This window comes from Anabrus simplex, chromosome 1 (genome assembly GCF_040414725.1).
Source record: "Anabrus simplex isolate iqAnaSimp1 chromosome 1, ASM4041472v1, whole genome shotgun sequence".
NCBI lineage: Eukaryota > Metazoa > Arthropoda > Insecta > Orthoptera > Tettigoniidae > Anabrus > Anabrus simplex.
In genome coordinates, this window is record NC_090265.1 from 892,523,330 (window position 1) to 892,543,909 (window position 20,580).

Here is a 20,580-nt window from a genome sequence, read left to right on the forward strand (position 1 = left end):
ACTATTAAGTAGGACTTATTTGTGCCGGAATCTGAAAAAAGTCGAGATTTAAGTTCGACTTGAACGTAAGTATTACTTATTGCGACTATGAATACCGGCCTAAGAAGGACGTATAAGCTGGAAAGAAATAGTTAGAAATGGTTGTGGTTATAAGGAGAAATTTTAGGAAGTTACTAGGAAATTGAATCTAGTGAAGAAGTCGGCTAAGGATTTATTGATTTTTTTTTTTTTTTTTTAGTGTTTGGCTGAACGTATCACAAATAATTATAAAATTAGATAGAGTATATTATATTATTTACAATTTGATTTTTAAGTTGTTAATAAAGTCTATCACAGTTGGACCTGCTTCCATAAAGTCACTGAAATTGCCTTTATATGAATGTGATGGACACTCATGCATGATATGCTGGATAGTCTGCCTGGGAGCACCACAGCTGCACTCTAGCGAGGGAACTTGTCCTCACTTGAGGAGAAGATCAGCACATCTGCCATGGTTTGTCTTGATCCAATTTTTCTGGGGCAGATGGAAACCACTTTATTTTGTTGTGGTTGTTTATAATGCGGTGTTTATAATGCCCTGGCAATGTCCTAGAACCTTTTCCTCTATTTCCACCTATTCTTTCTTCCATTTTTGCAGGAGGTTGAAATTATTTACCCACCAGATATCTCGCTGTCCTGATGGGTGGGTTCCTCGAACGTAATCTGCTGGCTTCAGCAGCAGTGATGTCTTGGTGTATTGGTAGCTGGTCATTGGCATTTATCTTTTTATACTCCCAAACTAAGGCATGTTTATGTTTGAGTTCTGCTGGTGGAAAGTGACTCAGTGCCGGTAGCCGGAATGTAGGAGTTGATTTGACTGTACCACTCACAGTTCTCATTGCCTGATTCAATTAAGTATCAACAAGTTTTGTATAGCTGTTGAACCACACTGGAGAGTGATACTCAGCTGTTGAGAAGATCAGACTGAGGCAGTTGTGCGTAGAGTGTCAACCAAGGAGACCCATGTAGTGCCACAAGGATAATGTCCAGATAGAGGAGGTGACTAATACTAATGAAGTATTGAAATTTACCTATGGTAACAGAGACATTTACAATAAGATACAAAAGTTGAAAACTAGAAAAGTAGCTGGGAATGATAAGATTTTGGGGGATATAGCGGATTGGGATATAGTACCATATCTGGAGTACAGTAGAAGTCCGCTGTAGAGAGTACGGTATATAACAAGAAGCCTGTTATAACGTCAGTTTTGTCCGTCCTTTCAAAATTCCTATATTCAACTTTGTATTATCCTTCAGTTACAGCGAGAGCCCAATCACTGACGCATCCATTATTACAAGCGATTGAACGTGCACGATTTTTTTCCGTTACCAATATTCATGCACCCAGCCATTATATTACATGCGATCTATCATCTTCGGTATCGTTCCCTCACTATGTCCACTAGTGAGCTCTCTTGTCGACATTTGAAGGCGATTTCGAAGTCGATTAGTAATACCCTTAGACTGCTGTTCCATAAAGAAAAATGAAAATGGAAGACGAGGACATGTTTTTGTAATAAATACATAAATAACGCATCCGATAGCAGTTGTTAACTCGTTAAAAATAAAGGCTGAAGTAAACGATTGCTTACTTTTAATGCTAAATATTGCAATTAAGTAAGAATGGGATACACCTCAAGATATGGCAGAGTGCATAATTGATTTCAGAGGTTAGTTTTTATTTTCTCGTGTCTGGTTAAATTTCCACTTTTCTACTGATGCTTGGATGCGTTGTTTTCATGGTACATATGCGGTTAAGTTTGGTTAGGTGACACAGTTTGAATAAGAAAACTGAAGCTTTTGCCACAAAATGCAGCCTTCAGTATAGTTTTCTTCCTATATGCGCTTGCAAGCTCTCTCGCTGAAACTCGACATTCGGAGAGACTATTTCCATGTAAATTTGTAGCGAGAATGTTATAATTAGAAATGAAAGAGGATAACATGTTCTTGCAACAGATACGTAAATAACGTGGTCTATAGCAGTTGTTAACTCGTTAGAAATAAAGGCTAAGTAAACGATCGCTTAATTTTAATACTCTACACTGAAATTAAGTAAGAATGCAATACACATCAAGATATGGCAGAGCGCGTCACTGATTTCAGAGTTCAGTTTATATTTACTCACGTCTGATTAAATTTTGGAGAGACTATTTCCATGTAAATTTATAGTGAGAATGTTATTTCTCTGCTGGCGCTTGGAATATGTTTTCATGATACATATAGTACGGTTAAGTTAGATTAGGTGATGCTGTTTGAATAAGAAAACTGAAACCTTTGCCACAAAATGCAATCGATCATCGAACCGTATCATTTTCTCACCATGTACATTTGCAAGCTCTCTTGTCGACATTCAAAGGTGGTGTTGGAGGTGATTAGTAATACCCGTTGACTGCTGTTCTCTAAAAGGAAATTTAAAGTGAAAGAGGATGACATGTTTTCGTAATAAATGTATAAATGACATGGCCAATAAGCAGTTTTAAATAATCAAGCAAAGACATTTTTCCACCTAATGGATACTTTTTATTTTGCCTTTGGCAATTTTAAAATTTTGTTTTTTAGAATTTGCTTTACATCGCACCGACCCAGAGAGGTCTTATGGCGATGATGGGATAGGAAAGGGCTAGGAGGGGGAAGGAAGTGGCCGTGGCCGTAATTAAGGTACAGCCTGGTTTGAAAATGGGAAACCATGGGGCAAATTAATTCACAAGTAGTACATGTTTCGTTTAGATTGACTAAACATCATCAGCTACACTTTTTGGTTTAGGTAGAAATTCTAAAAGTACAGAGTCATACAATTCCATTAAATCTTTAAAAACAAAGGAAGTGGCAAGGGGGAGGGATGTGTGAGAGAGGTTAAGAACTTCGTTATGTCAATTCTCGTTAAAACTTGTAGCTAGTAAATATTTCTAAAAACATGTTATAATTGATGACTAGAAAATGTCTTTGTTCTTCTTTGTTTTCCCATAACTTGGAATGTAGAATGTGAACTGTCTTTTTATGGCACCATGTTTGAACTGGGAATTCCTAGTTGCATCTTGTATGTTGAGGCTAATGATATTTGTGGTGGGATTTGATGTTACTTCAGGAATTCAAAAGTTTGTGCAAGACCTATTTGTGCATCGAAAGGTTAGATGGTTTGCGATACGACCCTGATATAGGAGCATTGCCCCACGTTCTTACTACCTTGGGAGTAGTCCTGCACTCGTAGCCTCAGTTTTTAACCTGATGTGATATCGGTGTCTGAACTATTGACTATTATGACATTGGGATTATGTATTAACATATATGTATGTTTGACAGTGTGTTGACTCGTATTGTATGCAGTGGGAAACGGATGGTGGGATGAACAAACTATAATGTGGATGATATAGTTTGATGAATCATTGTTTGGGGGAGGGGAGAGGGGTGGTTTTTCTCATTCCATACTCGGTCAGGGTATGGCGAGCCTTGTAGAGACTAACACCATCTCTCAGACCAGGGAGATTTGTGTCGGTGATGTCATTTGTGGAGAAGGTAAGTTGGGTCCGGCTGTGGCCTAAAATAGGAACTGTCCCAACATTCGCCTAAATGTAGGTGAATGGAGAACCAATTTCAGGACAGCTGTTGGTGGGGACCAGCCCCTCTGCCTCCTGAATGTTAAAGCTGTAAGTCTACCGGGTGAGTTGGCCGTGCGGCTGTGAGTTTGCATCCAGGAGATGGTGGGTTCGAATCCCACTGTTGGCAGCCCTGAAGGTGGTTTTCCGTGGTTTCCCATTTTCACACCAGACAAATGTTGGGGCTGTACCTTAATTAAGTTCACAGCCGCTTCCTTCCAACTCCTAGGCTTTTCCTATCCCATCGCCTCCATAAGACCTATCTGTGTCGGTGCGACGTAAAACTACTAGCAAAAAAAAAAACTGTACGTCTAGCCAAAACTAGCTGCTGTTAAGATGACACCTACTCTGCTTGGTGAATAGAGAATTTAGCCAATGGCACGTGGAGTTCACAAGCAGTCATCCATCCAAGTAATGACCATGCCCAGTGTTGCTTAACTGCAGTAATCTGACAAGATCTGGAGTATTCAACATGGTATGACTGTTTGCTGTATTGTTGTGCCATCGCTATGTTTTTTATCATGCATAGACGTAAACCACTTGCAGTTCTTAAGACTTCTGGATCATAATAATTTTCCCATAGGCATTGAGATTATAAATGGAAAACAATACCGTGACCACCTCTTATTTTCACACCTCCATGTGTACTGTTTGTTTCCCATATTACTGTGGTTTACAGGTCAAAAGTCAGAAACCAAGCATTTCTAGACCTATGTTGAAGGGTACTATTCTTCTTGTCAGCTAATGAGGATATCATTGAAATAGTTTTGAACACTCTTTTATCAGTTTCGTTACCAAATCTGGATGTCTGATTAGAGTCTTTAGCTCAATGATTGTTTATGTATGCTGGTTATTCAGCCCAAAGGCTGGTTTGATCCTCCACAGCTCCGCCAACAGCAGTCATAGATGGCCTAGGCATCACTGAAGAGGCTTACTAGGGAAATGAGGTAGTTTCCTGTTGCTTTCCTCACTGGGCCAGAAGTTGCTATTGCATATCAGTCTGCCAAGCCCATTGAAATGCATGCACCACGTGACCCTATGAGTGATATTTTCATACCACCCATAACAGGGACTGGCTGCATAAGGTATGGAATTACTAGCATTGCTCATACCTCAGTCATTTTCATATTGTCCAAGGATGAGACTGAGACAGGTCAATAAAATTAAATTTATTTTAGCCCATACCAGAAGACATTGTGCGCTACATCTCACCAACAAAGGCATTGATTGTTTATATTTCACCAAAAAAATGTATATCACTATTCCAGTACAAGTAATATGGTACCTTCGAAATTGTGTTGCCATACACTTCTTTTTCCTTCCCATGTTTGTGTTTAGCTTTTTGTGATAATTTTCACTGTAGCATGTGGGAGATATGTATGAAATAATTGTATATACGGTAATCTTAAAATGTCTCTACTGATGATCATGTGTTTTCATTTTTAGGCATGGTGAATCTCGGTTTGGGAAGCCCAGTGGATTTGTTAAGAATAACCAATACATTAATGGACTAGTGGACTACGAGGTAGAAATTCGAGAACATCTGCAGCTGTTTGACTCGGATATTCTGGAACGTAGCGAGTCTGGAGATGCCAATATTACACAAATCAACTTCATCAAATTTCCACCTGGATCTGTTGTTGCTATAAGGTGAATTAACGTGCTTCTATTATAACAATGGTGTAGGCATACCATATAAAGTACTGTAACCAAGATTTCTATCAAGGAGGGTGATTTTGAACAGTATGGTAAATAAGGTTTCCTTTATTGCATAGCAATGAAACTTTGCTGCTTTTCACTTTTGCTAAATTTTGAATCAGCTTCTTGTGATCTACAATTGTCTACTGAAGCCAACTTCATATCTTGGATATTTTCAACCTGTGATATCATTGTCATATATATAAAGGTGAATTTTGTTACACTGAGTTTGAGAGAATGACTGAATGGATCGACTTGGTAAAGCACTCTGATGATAGCTCTTGGTCTGTAGATTTGTAGCATGTCTTAAAGCCTAAACTTGTAAATTTGATAAGAATTTAATTGGCTTTGATGCTCCTCACTACTCCAAGACCATCTGGACCAAGAGATGGAAGAGGAGGCAAGCAAGTATGCAGTCATCAGACATCTTCCTGGTCAGCTGTACTTCAGCTTCTTCCAGTCTGTGTTGTAGCGAGTCGCTTGGTCAAGAAGAACCTATTCAGTACAATTTCAGTCTCTTCTGTAGCTTTCACTATATTTGCTAGCTTGAAGTAATTTAGGAGAAATTTGACCTTTTTTTTGTTTGTTTTGTTTTTTCCATGTCATCTTTCCCGATATTTGTTACCTTGAGTGATTTTGGAAAGAAATTGATGTTCACAGTATGCATTGTGATCCCGAAACTTACATTTTAATTTGGCCTTGTAGAGAAACAGGCATATTTCCACTGCCAATAGGAGGGATTCGTAAGATGAATTGAAAGACTGAAATTAATTCGCAATCAACAAACAATATTGCATGTCGATACCTATGAAGGTCTGATGCTTTAGCAGAAAGTGACAGTTAAGACCATATTCATTGGCAGACCCCAAAATATTTGGCAAAATTGTGGCAATTGTGAAAGAATTTGGTAAGCCAGACCGTTCCATTACTTTCACCATGGCTTGAAATTACTACTGACTTTTACTTTTATGAAAGTGCAAAGAATAGACCTGTTGTCATTCACATTTGGAAAGGAACTCATACATTTAATTAATCAGAATCAAATTTTTGGTGAATTACAAACTTTCGTATAACAGTTGAGTTCCAGAGGCGAGATTTACTTCATATACACTTATTAGTATGTCTTTGAGATAAGACAGTTCCTACAGAAGTACGACACCTTCCAGTGCCACATTGTACAATTTAGGAAAGAGACACATGGTACATGGACCTTTCGGCCTTCTCAGTCCTAATTTCGTTTGGATGAAAGAAGATGTAAGAAAGATTTTCCTAAAGAGTATGTACCAGAAACTGAAAAGAATGTGAATGGCTATCCACTTTATTGCAGGCAGCAGAATGGAAGAAATACCGTATTTACTCATGTATTAGACTCCCCCCCCCCCTGGACTTTTTAAGACAAAGAAAATGAAAAAATAAATCTCACATACAGGACCCCCCAACTAATTTCTCAGAGAAGAACAATGATTCCGTTTCGAAGTGGGTACAAGTCTTGTTGCAGCTGTGATGACATCGCACAAATTTGTGAATAGTTTTGTCCCTACGCCCCACGCAATGAAAACACACGTTGAAGTCATGCGGTACATCTGTGTTTTGTACTTAAGAAATGTCCGTCTCCATAGCGTAGGCCTACTGCAGCTCTGATGATGTCGCACAAATAGGTGAATAGTTTCGTGTCCGACGTGCTCATTGCAAGCATGCTTCATTCATGCCATATATCTCTGTTTTGTAGTTAGCACAATTAGCTGCCAATCTTGGCAATCTGAGTTTGATTCTCGGTACCATACTGACAGAGATTTACAAATGGCAGGAAGGTTGATATGCGGTAAAAATGGTACACAAAATTTCCCTCCACTGAAGGTGTATCTAAAACGGGCTGCACCACCTCGGGATGAGGAAACGAATTTACTTTAGTTGAGAAATATTCATGGTTGTTGCTATTAATATAGCAGGCGAGATCATTAACAAAGTGATCGTTTAATATCTCGTAACTGGGGCAAATATAGGTATTTTTTGGAGAAAAGTAAGTTTAAAACATGATAAAAACTATACAATCATAACGATTGTTTTACTTGCCAATGTACCTAAGAAATAATAATATAATATTAATAGTTTTATATCACCACTTTTAACGATTTTTTGAGACACCAAACAAAACGTACTAGGGTATGCGTTATTAAAAAAGTGGAGACAACGAACATACAAAATTAAACATTATGATAATATATGAGGAAACAGATTAGAATACTAATTGTTATGTGTAATACACTCAATATTTTATGTTCACATAGACCTAAAGTACATAAATAGTGAAATGGATTGTTTTACTACTTAACACATTCACATGATGCTCTGTACACTTTTTGAGTGTGATATTTCCCAAAATTGTTGGGACATAGAGCACAGAAGTAAGTGGTTTGCTTCCACATACAGCCACCCTCAACAATTTGCAGACTTTATGGTTCATGGTGTGGGTTACTGTAGTCACGTCTTAGTTCGTGAACCATGGGCAACGGCTGAGTGGCCTAGTAAGTGGTCCTGAGAGTCAGGATACCAGTTGCTATGGATTGGGAGTGGGCATCTCGGACATATTCTGAGTCATGGCCTTCCTTGTGCTCAGGGGGCTAGGGCTGTACAATCTACCGGTGGTCCCTAATCCGTTAGAGGAGAGATCCTCGCTTGGTCTATGTGTAAGTAGGGTAGCATCCTGCTTCATGAATTTACCGAGCTCAGAACATTTTAAGCAAGCCTACGACCTATGGGAGTAACAGAGTTCCACTCTCATTTGACAGGCGAGGGACTCCTTGGAAACAACTTGGCAAATGAACTGGAATTTGTTGGGGAGCTATCAATATTAATGGGGCTTATGGAAGAAAGAAAGAAAGAAAGAAAGAAAGAAAGAAAGAAAGAAAGAAAGAAAGAAAGAAAGTAGAACTGGCTGAGTCAGCAAAGAGGATTCATCTGGATGTGCTAGGTGTAAGTGATATTTGGTTAAGGGGGGATAACGAGGAAGAGATAGGAGATTATAAAGTGTACTTGACGGGTGTTAGAAAGGGAAGGGCAGAGTATGGGGTAGGGCTGTTTATCAGGAATACCATTGCACGCAACATAGTTTCTGTTAGGCACATAAATGAGTGAATGATGTGGGTAGATTTGGCAGTTGGAGGAATTAGGAAGAGAATTGTCTCTGTGTATTCACCATGTGAGGGTGCAGATGAGGATGAAGTTGACAAGTTTTATGAAGCATTGAGTGACATCGTGGTCAGGGTCAACAGCAAGGATAGAATAGTGCTAATGGGCAATTTCAATGCGAGAGTTGGGAATAGAACTGAAGGATACGAAAGGGTGATTGGTAAAAGTGGGGAAGATATGGAAGCTAATGGGAATGGGAAGCGTTTGCTGGACTTCTGTGCTAGTATGGGTTTAGCCGTTACGAATACATTCTTCAAGCATAAGGCTATTCACCGCTACACATGGGAGGCTAGGGGTACCGGATCCATAATAGACTATATCTTAACAGACTTTGAATTCAGGAAATCTGTTCGGAATGTACAAGTTTTCCGGAGATTTTTCGATGATACAGATCACTATCTCATCTGTAGTGAACTAAGTATCTCTAGGCTTATGATAGAGAAAGTGAAATCTGTCTGGAAACAAATAAGGGTAGAAAATCTCCAGGACGAGGAAATTAGACAGAAGTACATGGATATGATTAGTGAGAAGTTTTGAATAGTAGACAGTAAGTAGATTCAGGATATAGAAAGAGAATGGGTGGCATACAGGGATGCTGTAGTAGAAACAGCAAGGGAATGCCTAGGAACAACCATGTGTAAAGATGGGAAAAAGAGAACATCTTGGTGGAATGATGAAGTGAGAGCAGCTTGTAAATGTAAAAAGAAGGCTTATCACAGATGGCTCCAAACAAGGGCTGATGCAGACAGGGAATTGTATGTAGATGAAAGAAACAGAGTGAAAGAAATAGTTGTTGAATCCAAAAAGAAGTCGTGGAAGATTTTGGAATAACCTGGAAAGGCTAGGTCAAGCAGCAGTAATAAAGTAATGGACAGTAATAAAGAATCTTAGGAAGGGAGGGAAAACGTAAATGATCAGTGGTTTGGGTAATTCGGGTGAACTCATAGTAGATCCCAGGGAATCACTGGAGAGGTGGAGGGAATATTTTGAAGATTTTCTCAGCTAAAAGGAAATCTTCCCTGTGGTGTTGCGAACAACCAAGCTCATGAGGAGGAGTAGGAAAATGATGTTGGTGAAATTATGCTTGAGGAAGTGGAAAGGATGGTAAATAAACTCCATGGTCATAAAGCAGCAGGAATAGATGAAATTAGACCTGAAATGGTGAAGTATTAGTGAGAAGGCAGGGATGAAATGGCTTCATAGAGTGATAAGATTATCATGGAGTGTTGATAAGGTACCTTCAGAAAGCAGTAATTACACCTATCTATAAGCAAGGGAACAGAAAGGATTGCAATGACTGTCGAGGTATATCATTGATTAGTATACCAACCAAATTATTCACTAGTATCTTGGAAGGGATGGTGCGATCAGTGGTTGAGAGGAAATTGAATGAAAATCAGTGTGGTTTCATACCACAGAGGGGCTGTCAGGATCAGATTTTCAGTATGCGCCAGGTAATTGAAAAATGCTACGGGAGGAATAGACAATTGTATTTATATTTCGTAGATCTAGAGAAAGCATATGACAGGTTACTGAGGGAAAAGATGTTCGCCATACTGGGGGACTATAGAATTAAAGGTAGAATATTAAAATCAATCAAGGGCATTTATGTTGACAATTGGGCTGCAGTGAGAATTGATCGTAGAATGAGTTGTTGGTTCAGGGTACTTACAGGGGTTAGACAAGGCTGTAATCTTTCACCTTTGCTGTTCATAGTTTACATGGATCATCTGCTGAAAGGTATAAAAAGGCAGGGAGGGATTCAGTTAGGTGGAAATGTAGTAAGCAGTTTGGCCTATGCTGACGACTTGGTCTTAATGATGGATTGTGCCGAAAGTCTGCAGTCTAATATCTCGGAACTTGAAAATAGGTGCAATGACTCATCATCGTCATCATCATCATCATCATCATCATCATCATCATCATCATCATCATCATCATCATCATCATCATCATCATCATTATTTCCCTTTTTCTAGCTGTAGCCGGGTAGGGGCAAATATGGTTCCTCTCCACTTTCTTCGGTCTTTCCACCACTCCTCCTCCAACACTGTGTCCCAGTCCAGGTTTCTTTCTATAATACTGCGTTGGATTGTATCCTTCCATCTCAATTGTGGTTGTCCACGGCCTCTCCTTCCCTGCATTTTCATTTCCATCACCTTTTTTGGCATTCTTTCGTCACTCATTCGCTTTATGTGCCCAAACCATCTTAATCGGCTCTTCTCTATTCTATCATTAATTTTTTCCACTTCAATTTATTCCCGTATTTTCTCATTCCTTATTTTGTCTCTTCTACTCTTCTGTATCATACTCCTCAAGAACTTCATTTTGGCTGCCTGTATTCGACTCTCATCCTTCTTTGTCATTGTCCAAGTTTCTGCTCCGTAAGTTGTTATGGGTACGTAATACATCTTGTACATAGTATCCTTTGCTTCCATTGGCACATTTTTGTCGCATAACATGTTTCTTACACTGTGATAGAAACAACTTCCAGCTTGAATCCTCTTATTAATCTCAGCTTCCAGTCGAGCATTCTCCATTAATTCACTTCCCAGGTATTTGAACGTTTCCACTACTTCCAGGGGTTTGTCTGCAAGTCTAATCTGACCTTTCCCTTCTTTCTCCCTTCTAGTCATAACAAGAGTTTTACTCTTTTCTACACTTATTTTCAATCCACATCCTTCGATCTTCGCATTCACCACATTCAACTGTTCTTGAATCTTCCTATCATCTTCTCCCCAAATCACAATATCATCTGCAAATAACATCATGTGCATTTCTCTTCCTCCATATGCTGCTTTTGCTGTTCTTATGATGTCATCCATTACTATTGTAAACAGGATTGGTGATAGAATATTTCACTGTCTCAGCCCACTAGTTATTTTGAACCAACTTGTCCTGCCAACTTGTGTTTGCACACAACAACATTCCTTATATAATGCAATGATCATTTTTATTAATCCCTGTCCAATTCCTTTTTGCACCAGACTGTCCCAAACTTTAGTCCTGGGGACACTGTCATATGCCTTTTCAATGTCAATGAATGTCATCACCATATAATTCCCATACTCCCATTGCTTTTCCATTAGTTGTGTCATAATGAAAATGGGCTCTATTGTTGACCTTCAACTTCTGAAATCAAACTGATTTTCCTGTATCTGATTCTCAACCCTCAACCTTATTCTGCTTTCCAGTATCCTTTCCATTATCTTAGAAATATGGGATGTTAGAGTAATTCCCCTGTAATTCTTCAAAACTTTCTTATCGCCTTTCTTGAAAATCGGAATGATTATTCCTTTTGGCCAATCCTCAAGGACCTCCTTATTCTCCCAGACATTCCTGAGAACCTGATATGTCCACTGCAGGCCTATAGCTCCAGCTGCCTTTATCATCTCCACTGAAATTTCATCTATTCCAGCAGTTTTTCCATTCTTCATCTTTCTTACTGCCATTTCAATTTCATTCATTGCAATTTCTTTATCCATTTCTTCATCAACTAATTGCCTTTCCTGGTCATCCATTGAATGACTGCCATCCGTTCTTATGTTCAGCAGCTTCTGAAAATACTCTCTCATCTATTTCTTATTTCCTCTGGCTTTGTTAGTATTATGCCACCTTCATCCTTCACAAATCTGGTGTTTACTTGATCTCTCTTTTTGTTTCTTAAGATACCATAGAGTAATTTCTTGCTGCCCTGCATATCATCTCTCAATTTCTGTGTGAATAAGGCCCAGCTTTTCTTCCTCCACTACTTTCTTGGTCAAATTCTTTGCCTCCACATATTTCTACTTTCTTCAGTCTTAGATGTTTTCCATGCTTTCCATGCTATTTTCTTTTCCTTTACTTTAATCTTTACCCTATCATTCCACCAGTGTGTCTCTTTGTCTTTCACATTTCCTGATGTTCTACCACATACCTTTTCTCCACATCCAACCAGTGCTTCCTTAAATCTTTTCCATTCATCTTTAACATTCCCCACCTCCGTCCTGGATACCAAGGGTATTATTTCCCTTTGAAATTCTTCTTGTGTGCTTTTCTCCTTCAACTTCCATACTTTAATTCTTTTCTCTCTTTTTAATGGGGGTTCTTCAATCTTTCCAACTTTCAATTTTCCTATCACAACTCTATGATCTACACCAAAGGCTTCTTCAGGCATGGCTGTTACATCTAAAAGGTTCTTCCAGTGTTCTTTCTCTATGATTATATAATCAATCATGGTCTTTGTTCGTCTGTCTCCCCAACCATACCTTGTAATCTTCCGACTGTTCTTCTTCCTAAACCAGGTGTTTCCACCAATCACTTGATTCCTCATGCAAAAATCCACCAACAACTCGCCTTCTGGATTTACATTTCCATATCCAAAGGGGGCTACAACATCTTCCTTTCCTTGTCTTTCCATTCCAACTTGTGCATTTAGATCTCCCATCAATAGTACTTCCTTATCTTCTATCTGTCCACTTCCTCTAAGAAGTCCTCTAGATGTTCATCTATGCAACCAGTTTGTGGGGCCTACAATTGAAATAGGTCTTTCACGCCATTTTCAAACTGGAGTCTCATCCTATTGCTGACGTATTTTGTATATTCCACATATTCTTGGATTTCTTTTCTAAGTATGATGGCCACTCCATTTTTTGCTTCAGGTCCTCCACTGTGATACAGCCTGTATCCCTCTCCCAGAGGAATCTCCCCTGTATCCCTCTTCTTGGTCTCGCACAGTCCAAGTATGGCTATATCTTTTTCTATCATGAAGTCAACCAGTTCTTGTGTCTTTCCTGTCAGTGTCAGGACATTTACTGTTGCAATCTTGATGTGCAATGAGTATGGTATGAAAATTAACCTTTCAAAGACTAAATTGATGTCAGTAGGTAAGAAATTCAACAGAATAATGTAAGATTGGTGTTACAAAGCTAGAACAGGTAGATAATTTCAAGTATTTAGGTTGTGTGTTCTCCCAGGATAGTAATGTAGTAAGTGAGATGGAATCAAGGTGTAGTAAAGCTAATGCAGTGAGCTCGCAGTTACGATCAACAATATTCTGTAAGAAGGAAGTCAACTCTCGGACGAAACTATCTTTACATTGGTCTGTTTTCAGACCATTTTTGCTTCACGGGAGCAAAAGCTGGGTGGACTCAGGATATTCATAAGTTAGAAGTAACATACATGAAAGTAGCGAGAATGATTGCTGGTACAAACAGGTGGGAACAATGACAGGAGAGTGCTTGGAATGAGGAGATAAAGGCTAAGTTAGGAATGAACTCGATGGATGAAGTTGTACGCATAAACCGGCTTTGCTGGTGGGGTCATGTGAGGCGAATGGAGGGGGGTAGGTTACCTAGGAGAATAATGGACTCTGTTACAGAAGGTCAGAGAAGTAGAAGGAGACCAAGACAACTATGGTTAGACTCAGTTTCTAACGGTTTAAAGATAAGAGGTATAGAACTAAATAAGGCCACAGCACTAGTTGCAAATAGAGGATTGTGGCGACATTTAGTAAATTCAGAGGCTGCAGACTGAACGCTGAAAGGCATAGCGCTCCCTCTCTCTCTCTGTGTTTGTTTGTTTGTTTGTTTGACAGACAGAACAATTCTAATGGTAGAGTGTTATCCAGGAATTAGGCAGATGTTGAGGAAAATAGGAAGGAAAAGAGAAGGTGGTAGTGTTTCATATTGGTACCAACAACAAAAGGTACACAGGTATAAATACCAAAATAGCTGGGGATTTGTGGGATCTGGTAAATGCAGCACAGGTGAAGTTTAAGGAAGCAGAGATTGTTATCAATGGAATACTGTGTAAGAGGGCTACTGACTGGAAGGTGATTGGGGACTTAAATGAGACTATGGAGTGGGCATGTGGGAAACTGGGAGTGAGATTTCTAGATCCTAATGGGTGGGTAGGAGATAGGGGTCTGCACTCAGATGGCCTTCACTTAAACTGCAGTGGTACATATAAGTTAGGAAATTTGTTTAGAAGGGTTATAGGGAGGTACATACAGAGAAACGGGGTGGACTAGTGAGCAGTGATAAGGGTACAGGAATCTGGAAGTCAAGTAGGGATGACATAAAAAAGTTAGTATTGAATTGTAGAAGTATTGTAAAGAAAGGAATAGAATTAGGTAATTTAATAGATATATACTTACTAGATATTGTAATAGGAGTTGAATCGTGGCTGAAAGCTCATCTGGTTTTACCAGCACCATGCCCAGAATATTCTTACCTCTACTTGGTTCCAGTGCTTTCCGAATCAGGTGTCCTTCCCATATTACCTTATTTGCCATTTGTTGGCCATGCTTTCTGTCTTTTGTATTACTTTCCCAATTGACATTTGGTAAGTTGAGATCACCCTCTACAATCACATTCCTTTCAATATCATTTCCCACATAGCTGATTATCTTATCAAATAATTCTAAATCAGTGTCAGCACTACCCTTTCCCAGTCTGCATACTACAAAGACATCAGTTGCCTATTCTCTTTAGAAATGAGCCTTACACCTAGAATTTCATGTCCGTCATCTTTAACTTTTTCGTAGCTTACAAATTCTTCTTTCACCAGAATTAATACTACCTCTCCTACCTTTCCTATCCTATCTCTACGATACACACTCCTGCACCAATATAGTTGGTCCGTTATTGGACATTATACATTTTTCAGCTAACTCGTTCCTGGTTGCCAGCGTTTCACCCCAGTGTGCTAAGTTGGGCTCATCAGTTGGCAAATAGCACACCCACCAAGACGCATGGCTAGTGCATACCGTGGAGGCAAGCATCAATTTTTGGTAATGGGACAAAGTCTCTCGTAGTGCATTGGCACTGCCGACGGCTCCAAGTAGCCTACACAGTGGCCTCCACGGTATGCACTAGCCATGCGTCTTGGTGGGTGTACTATTTACCAACTGATAAGCCCAACTTAGCACACTGGAGCGAAACGCTGGCAACCAGGAATGAGTAAGCTGGAAAATTTATAATGTCCAATAACGGACCATTTATATTGGTATTATAAATTTATTCATTCAGGACAACCGAGCTCAATAGCTGTAGTCGCTTAAGTGCGGCCAGTATCCTGTAATCGGAAGATAGTTGGTTCGAGCCCCATTGTCGGCAGCCCTGAGGATGGTTTTCCATGGTTTCCCATTTCCACACCAGGCAAATGCCGAGGCTGTACCTTAATTAAGGCCACAGCCGCTTCCTTCCACTTCCTAGGCATTCCCTATCCCATCATCGCCATAAGACCTATCTGTGTCGGTGCGACATAAAGCAAATAGCAAAAAAAAAAGCTCATTCAGGACAAATATTTCAGGTTCCCTATGGGAATCAACATCTATGTCATAAGTGGTATGTTCTGAGCTGTCAGTGGAGAGATGGCATGGAATGACATCTGTAGACAAATAAGTTTGAGTGGTGTCTTTAAAAGTAGGAAAGATCACAATATGAAGATAAAGTTGGAATTCAAGGGGACAAATTGGTGCAAATATTCATTTATAGGAAGTGGAGTTAGGGATGAGAATAACTTAACAAGGGAGATGTTTAATAAATTTCTAATTTCTTTGCAATCATTTAAGAAAAGGCTAGAAAAACAACAGATAGGGAATCTGCCACCTGAACGACTATCCTAAATGAAGATCAGTAGTGATTGAATGATTGGCTGATTTGGTTTGTGCTTTTTGTCCTTGAACTATGAACGGAAATGCTTCTCTTTGAGTCTTACTTCAAGCTGTTTAGAAAAACAATGTCCCGTCTTACTGGATAATCTTCTTTCAAACCCGTAAGTCCATCCATTATAAATTGTCAGAACGTGTGGTGAGTGAGTTTCTTGGTAGAATTTTGTAAATTATATGAGATGCAACCATTCACAAGTGCTACTTCGATAATGAAATGCCAGATTATTTTATACCATTTTACAGTCTGTCTACTAAATGGGTAAGTTGAACAGTAGTGATCAAAAAGGTCAACTCCACCCATGTACTTATTGTAACCAACCTGCACATTAGGTTTGGACACTGCTCGTTTTTCACTTTTGGAGTTTACTTTAACTTTAGTATGTCTAACATTTCCTATTGTAGATAACATGTTCACTCTTTCTGTATCTTGCTCAGTACCATACTCGAGGCAGCTCACCTCTTCCCATTTTGTCAGTCTTCATAGGTGCTGGAAGCCCTTTTCTGTTGATACATACTGTACCACATGTCTCAATGCCATTATTTCAAAGATATCTGAATAGATTAAAATGTAAATAAAAATTATCCATGTATGTAATATGTCCTTGATTTTCAAAATCTTTCAATAATGTTTTTACAACTCTTGCACCTAATCTGTCCTCAGCAATTGTATCTACATGTCTACCGGGTGTATGCATAAGTTTTTTCCAGTTTTTGTGGTAAAGAAAACATGTAATATTCAAGGGAAATTCATTTTTTGTTTATTCAAAGTATTGGCCATTGGCTTTTACACACTTCGCCCATCTTTCAGGTAAGTTATGAATACTATGCCAGAAGAACCGCTTGTCTTTTGCAGCAAACTGTTTGTTGTGCCATTTTCCAACTTCCCTGAAATTGCTGACATGCTGCTCTGTGATCGCATGCTCCATTGATGCGAAAAAGTGATAGATTGCGGCAGGTGAGGGGCGGAGGGGTATGGCGGGTGGTCTTGTTTTTCTTGGTTTTGTTGGCAAATACTTCTTGAAATATAACCACCCTTTGAAGCAGAGCATAGTTTCATCAACGGATAGCTCCTTGCCACATCTAAATATGTGGTCTACCAGAGCATGCACTGTCTTGCACATTGAAATCACCAGGTTTGAATTGTCAAAACCGTGTCTCACATGTTCTAATCAATGGAGCATGTTCACCATAGGTTTCTACCAGCAAACAATGACTTTCCACAGTTTTTTCTTTTGATTAAATAAGAAAAGCAATGCGTGCCACAAATATTCCTTTTCAAGCACAAACGTCGATATGATCACTGAACAATACAACTCAGACGCTAGTGTTTGGTGGACTCAACTTGTGTGTGTTGGAAGGTTAACGTCAGACAAACAAACTGATGTATGTATCAAATTCATATGCTTCGTACTGTTCGCTGGTGCCATCTCTTAGTGAAACAGTAAAAGACTTACGCATACACCTGGTATCTTTCCCAGTATACACATTGACCCGGAGCGTATATCCCGTATTGCTGTTGCACAATGACCAGACTTTTATGCTCCATTGACCTGATGTCTTTGTTGGCAAGTACTGCTTGAAATATAACCACCCTGTGAAGCAGAGCCCAGTTTCATCAATGGATAGCTCCTTGCTACATCTAAATATGTTCATGTACGTGTCTTTTGTTAGATTGTTTATTGGCTTCACTTTATACAGTGGATAATAATTTTCTTCTTCTTTGCATGGCTGCATAGTATTGTCACTCAAGTGCAGGAATGACCGCAGAAGTTGATACTGATCCCTGGTAAATACAAGGGGGTACCGCCCACAAAAAACGGAATTATATTTGAAAGCTATATATTTTCACATTTTTTACAAAACAACCTTTTCCCCTTCAAAATATTCTCCATTACAACTAATACATTTGTCCCATCAGTGCTTCCACTGTTCAAAACATTTTTTGTAGTCATCTTTAGAAATGGCTGACAGTTTCTCCCTCATTTTTTTCTTGACCTCTTCAGTGTTGTCAAATCAGTGTCCTATCATGCTCCTTTTAATGTGTGCAGATAAGAAAAAGTCTCACAGAGCCATGTCAGGCGTGGGGCAGCAGAACTATGTCATTTTTAGCCAAACACTGTCCAACTGAGATGGCTGTGTGTGCAGGTGTGTTGTCGTGGTGGACGAACCAGTCTCCTGTCAGCCACAAATCGGGTCTTTTATGATGAACACTGTTGCAAAATCTTCTTAAAACTTTCCAATAAAAGGTTATTCACTTAAACTTGCCATCATAAAAAATGAAACAAGAACAAAACAGCCCTAGCAAAAATAATAACTGCAGATGAACAGAACAAGTCAGATCGACAACACAGGCGGCACTGAACTGGCAATGAGTTGCGCTATACGTACCTAGCGGCAGAAATGCGTACTGAACAGGCTTCACATACGTCAATGGTATTTCAGTTATTTTTTAGTACTCCCTCATTCTGCTGAAAATCCAGGTGATCTTGTAAGCCAGAACTTGTTGTGAAAGTATGATTTAAGGGTAGTTTTATGGCATAATCCAGCTCCTATTTCTATAGCAACAAATGCTCTAATGTCATGATAATTCACATCTTTCCACCTCCACTGTCTTGATGTAGGGGGGTAATCAACTGTGCTGACAAGGCATAACACTACACAGTTATTGGTTTCCTCACCCACTGGATTCATATTTCTAAAGGAAAAACTGGTGACATCCATCCATGTCTTGTACACCCACTGTTGTTGTGAAGATCGGTATAGTTTGCTAATTTACTGTATCCTCAAGTCGAATATTTTCACTTCGTACCATTCATTTTGATCACTACAGGTTTCATCATGGAAAATACTGCTATTTGGTACATTTCCATTTGCTTCATCACATGCTTCCACTTCTTCATCTCCTGCTTCATTGCTGATATCCCACTCGGAATCAGAATCACGATAAAGCAAGTATGGTATTTCGTTTACCTTTATATTTTTTTATGGAACTCATTTTAGAGTTACAAAATAGTTTCTAAATAACATGTTAAAGGTCACTATTACATTTTAGAGATAATAATGTGCCAATTTTCAACTTTAATTTGGCCAACATGGTACTCATAGCAAACCAGGAACAACAATCAATTATGAATTAAATCATTCCTGTACTCCAATGAAAGAACACAAATTGATGGTCCCAGGGGTACTGAAAAAATAGTTATATACTGATGCTTAGTACAAAAGTGCTTCAATATAGGGCTTCATGTTATATCAGAAGCATGGAGAGGAATTTTGCTGCCTGACAGTCAAACCATACACAGTACATTCAAAATTTCTCTAAATTTAAATAAGAATTCATTGTGTGGATTAAAATTAAATTACAGAGCAGCTGACGATATTTGATTAGCACAGCTCATAATACGGGCAATGACATTATTGTTCGTGGGGGAGATTTCAGACAGGTTTTACCTGTTTAAACCTAGGAATTTTTACCTGTTGTGCAATATGTTTCTCGCCAAACAGTTATTCATAATTGTATTTACTCTCTTTGGCCTTTCTTCATAATACACCGCTTACATCAAAACCACAAGAAATGGAATTTGCTGATATTTGCAATAAATTGTAATGGTAACTACTCTTTCTACGGATGTTGAGAAATCAAATGTTATTGAATTACCAGTCAGAATTTTGGTGCATGATGGTGGGGTAATCACATAAATGGAATTGTAAATAAAGGGTACAGATCTCTGCACATGGTTATGAGGGTGTTCCATGGTTGTAGTAAGGATGTCAAGGAGAGGGCATATAAGTCTCTGGACCCTCACCAGGATTATCTGATTCAAGAACTGGAAAAAATCCAAAGAAAAGCAGCTCGATTTGTTCTGGGTGATTTCCGACAAAAGAGTAGCATTACAAAAATGTTGCAACGTTTGGGCTGGGAATAATTGGGAGAAAGAAGACGAGCTGCTCGTCTAAGTGGTATGTTCCAAGCTGTCAGTGGAGAGATGGCGTGGAATGACATTAGTAGATGAATAAGTTTGAGTGGCGCCTTTAATAGTAGGAAAGATCACAATATGAAGATAAAGTTGGAATTCAAGAGGACAAATTGGGGCAAATATGCATTTATAGGAAGGGGAGTTAGGGATTGGAATAACTTACCAAGGGAGATGTCAATAAATTTCCAATTTCTTTGAAATAATTTAAGAAAAGGCTAGGAAAACAACAGATAGGGAATCTGCCACCTGGGCAATTGCCCTAAATGCAGATCATTATTGATTGATTGAAATTTATGCAAAATATTCACTTCTCTGAAAGATGTCATCAATTTCTTGAAATTTGCCATTTTTACACCAAAAAATGAACCCTGTAATGAAATTAATTTGAAAGTCATGCAGCTTATATCTATTGGTTAAAAAACATACACTA

The 20,580-nt window shown here is 39.0% G+C and overlaps 1 protein-coding gene across 1 annotated transcript in view; it reads left to right on the top strand.

The window, feature by feature from the left end:
- Window positions 1-20,580, top strand: part of LOC136857709 (glycogen debranching enzyme) — a 272,096-nt gene that overhangs the window by 167,005 nt on the left and 84,511 nt on the right. The window contains exon 15 of the mRNA XM_067136580.2: window positions 5,079-5,282. Within this exon, the coding sequence (XP_066992681.2) occupies window positions 5,079-5,282 (204 nt within the window). The remainder of the gene's footprint in view (window positions 1-5,078; window positions 5,283-20,580) is intronic.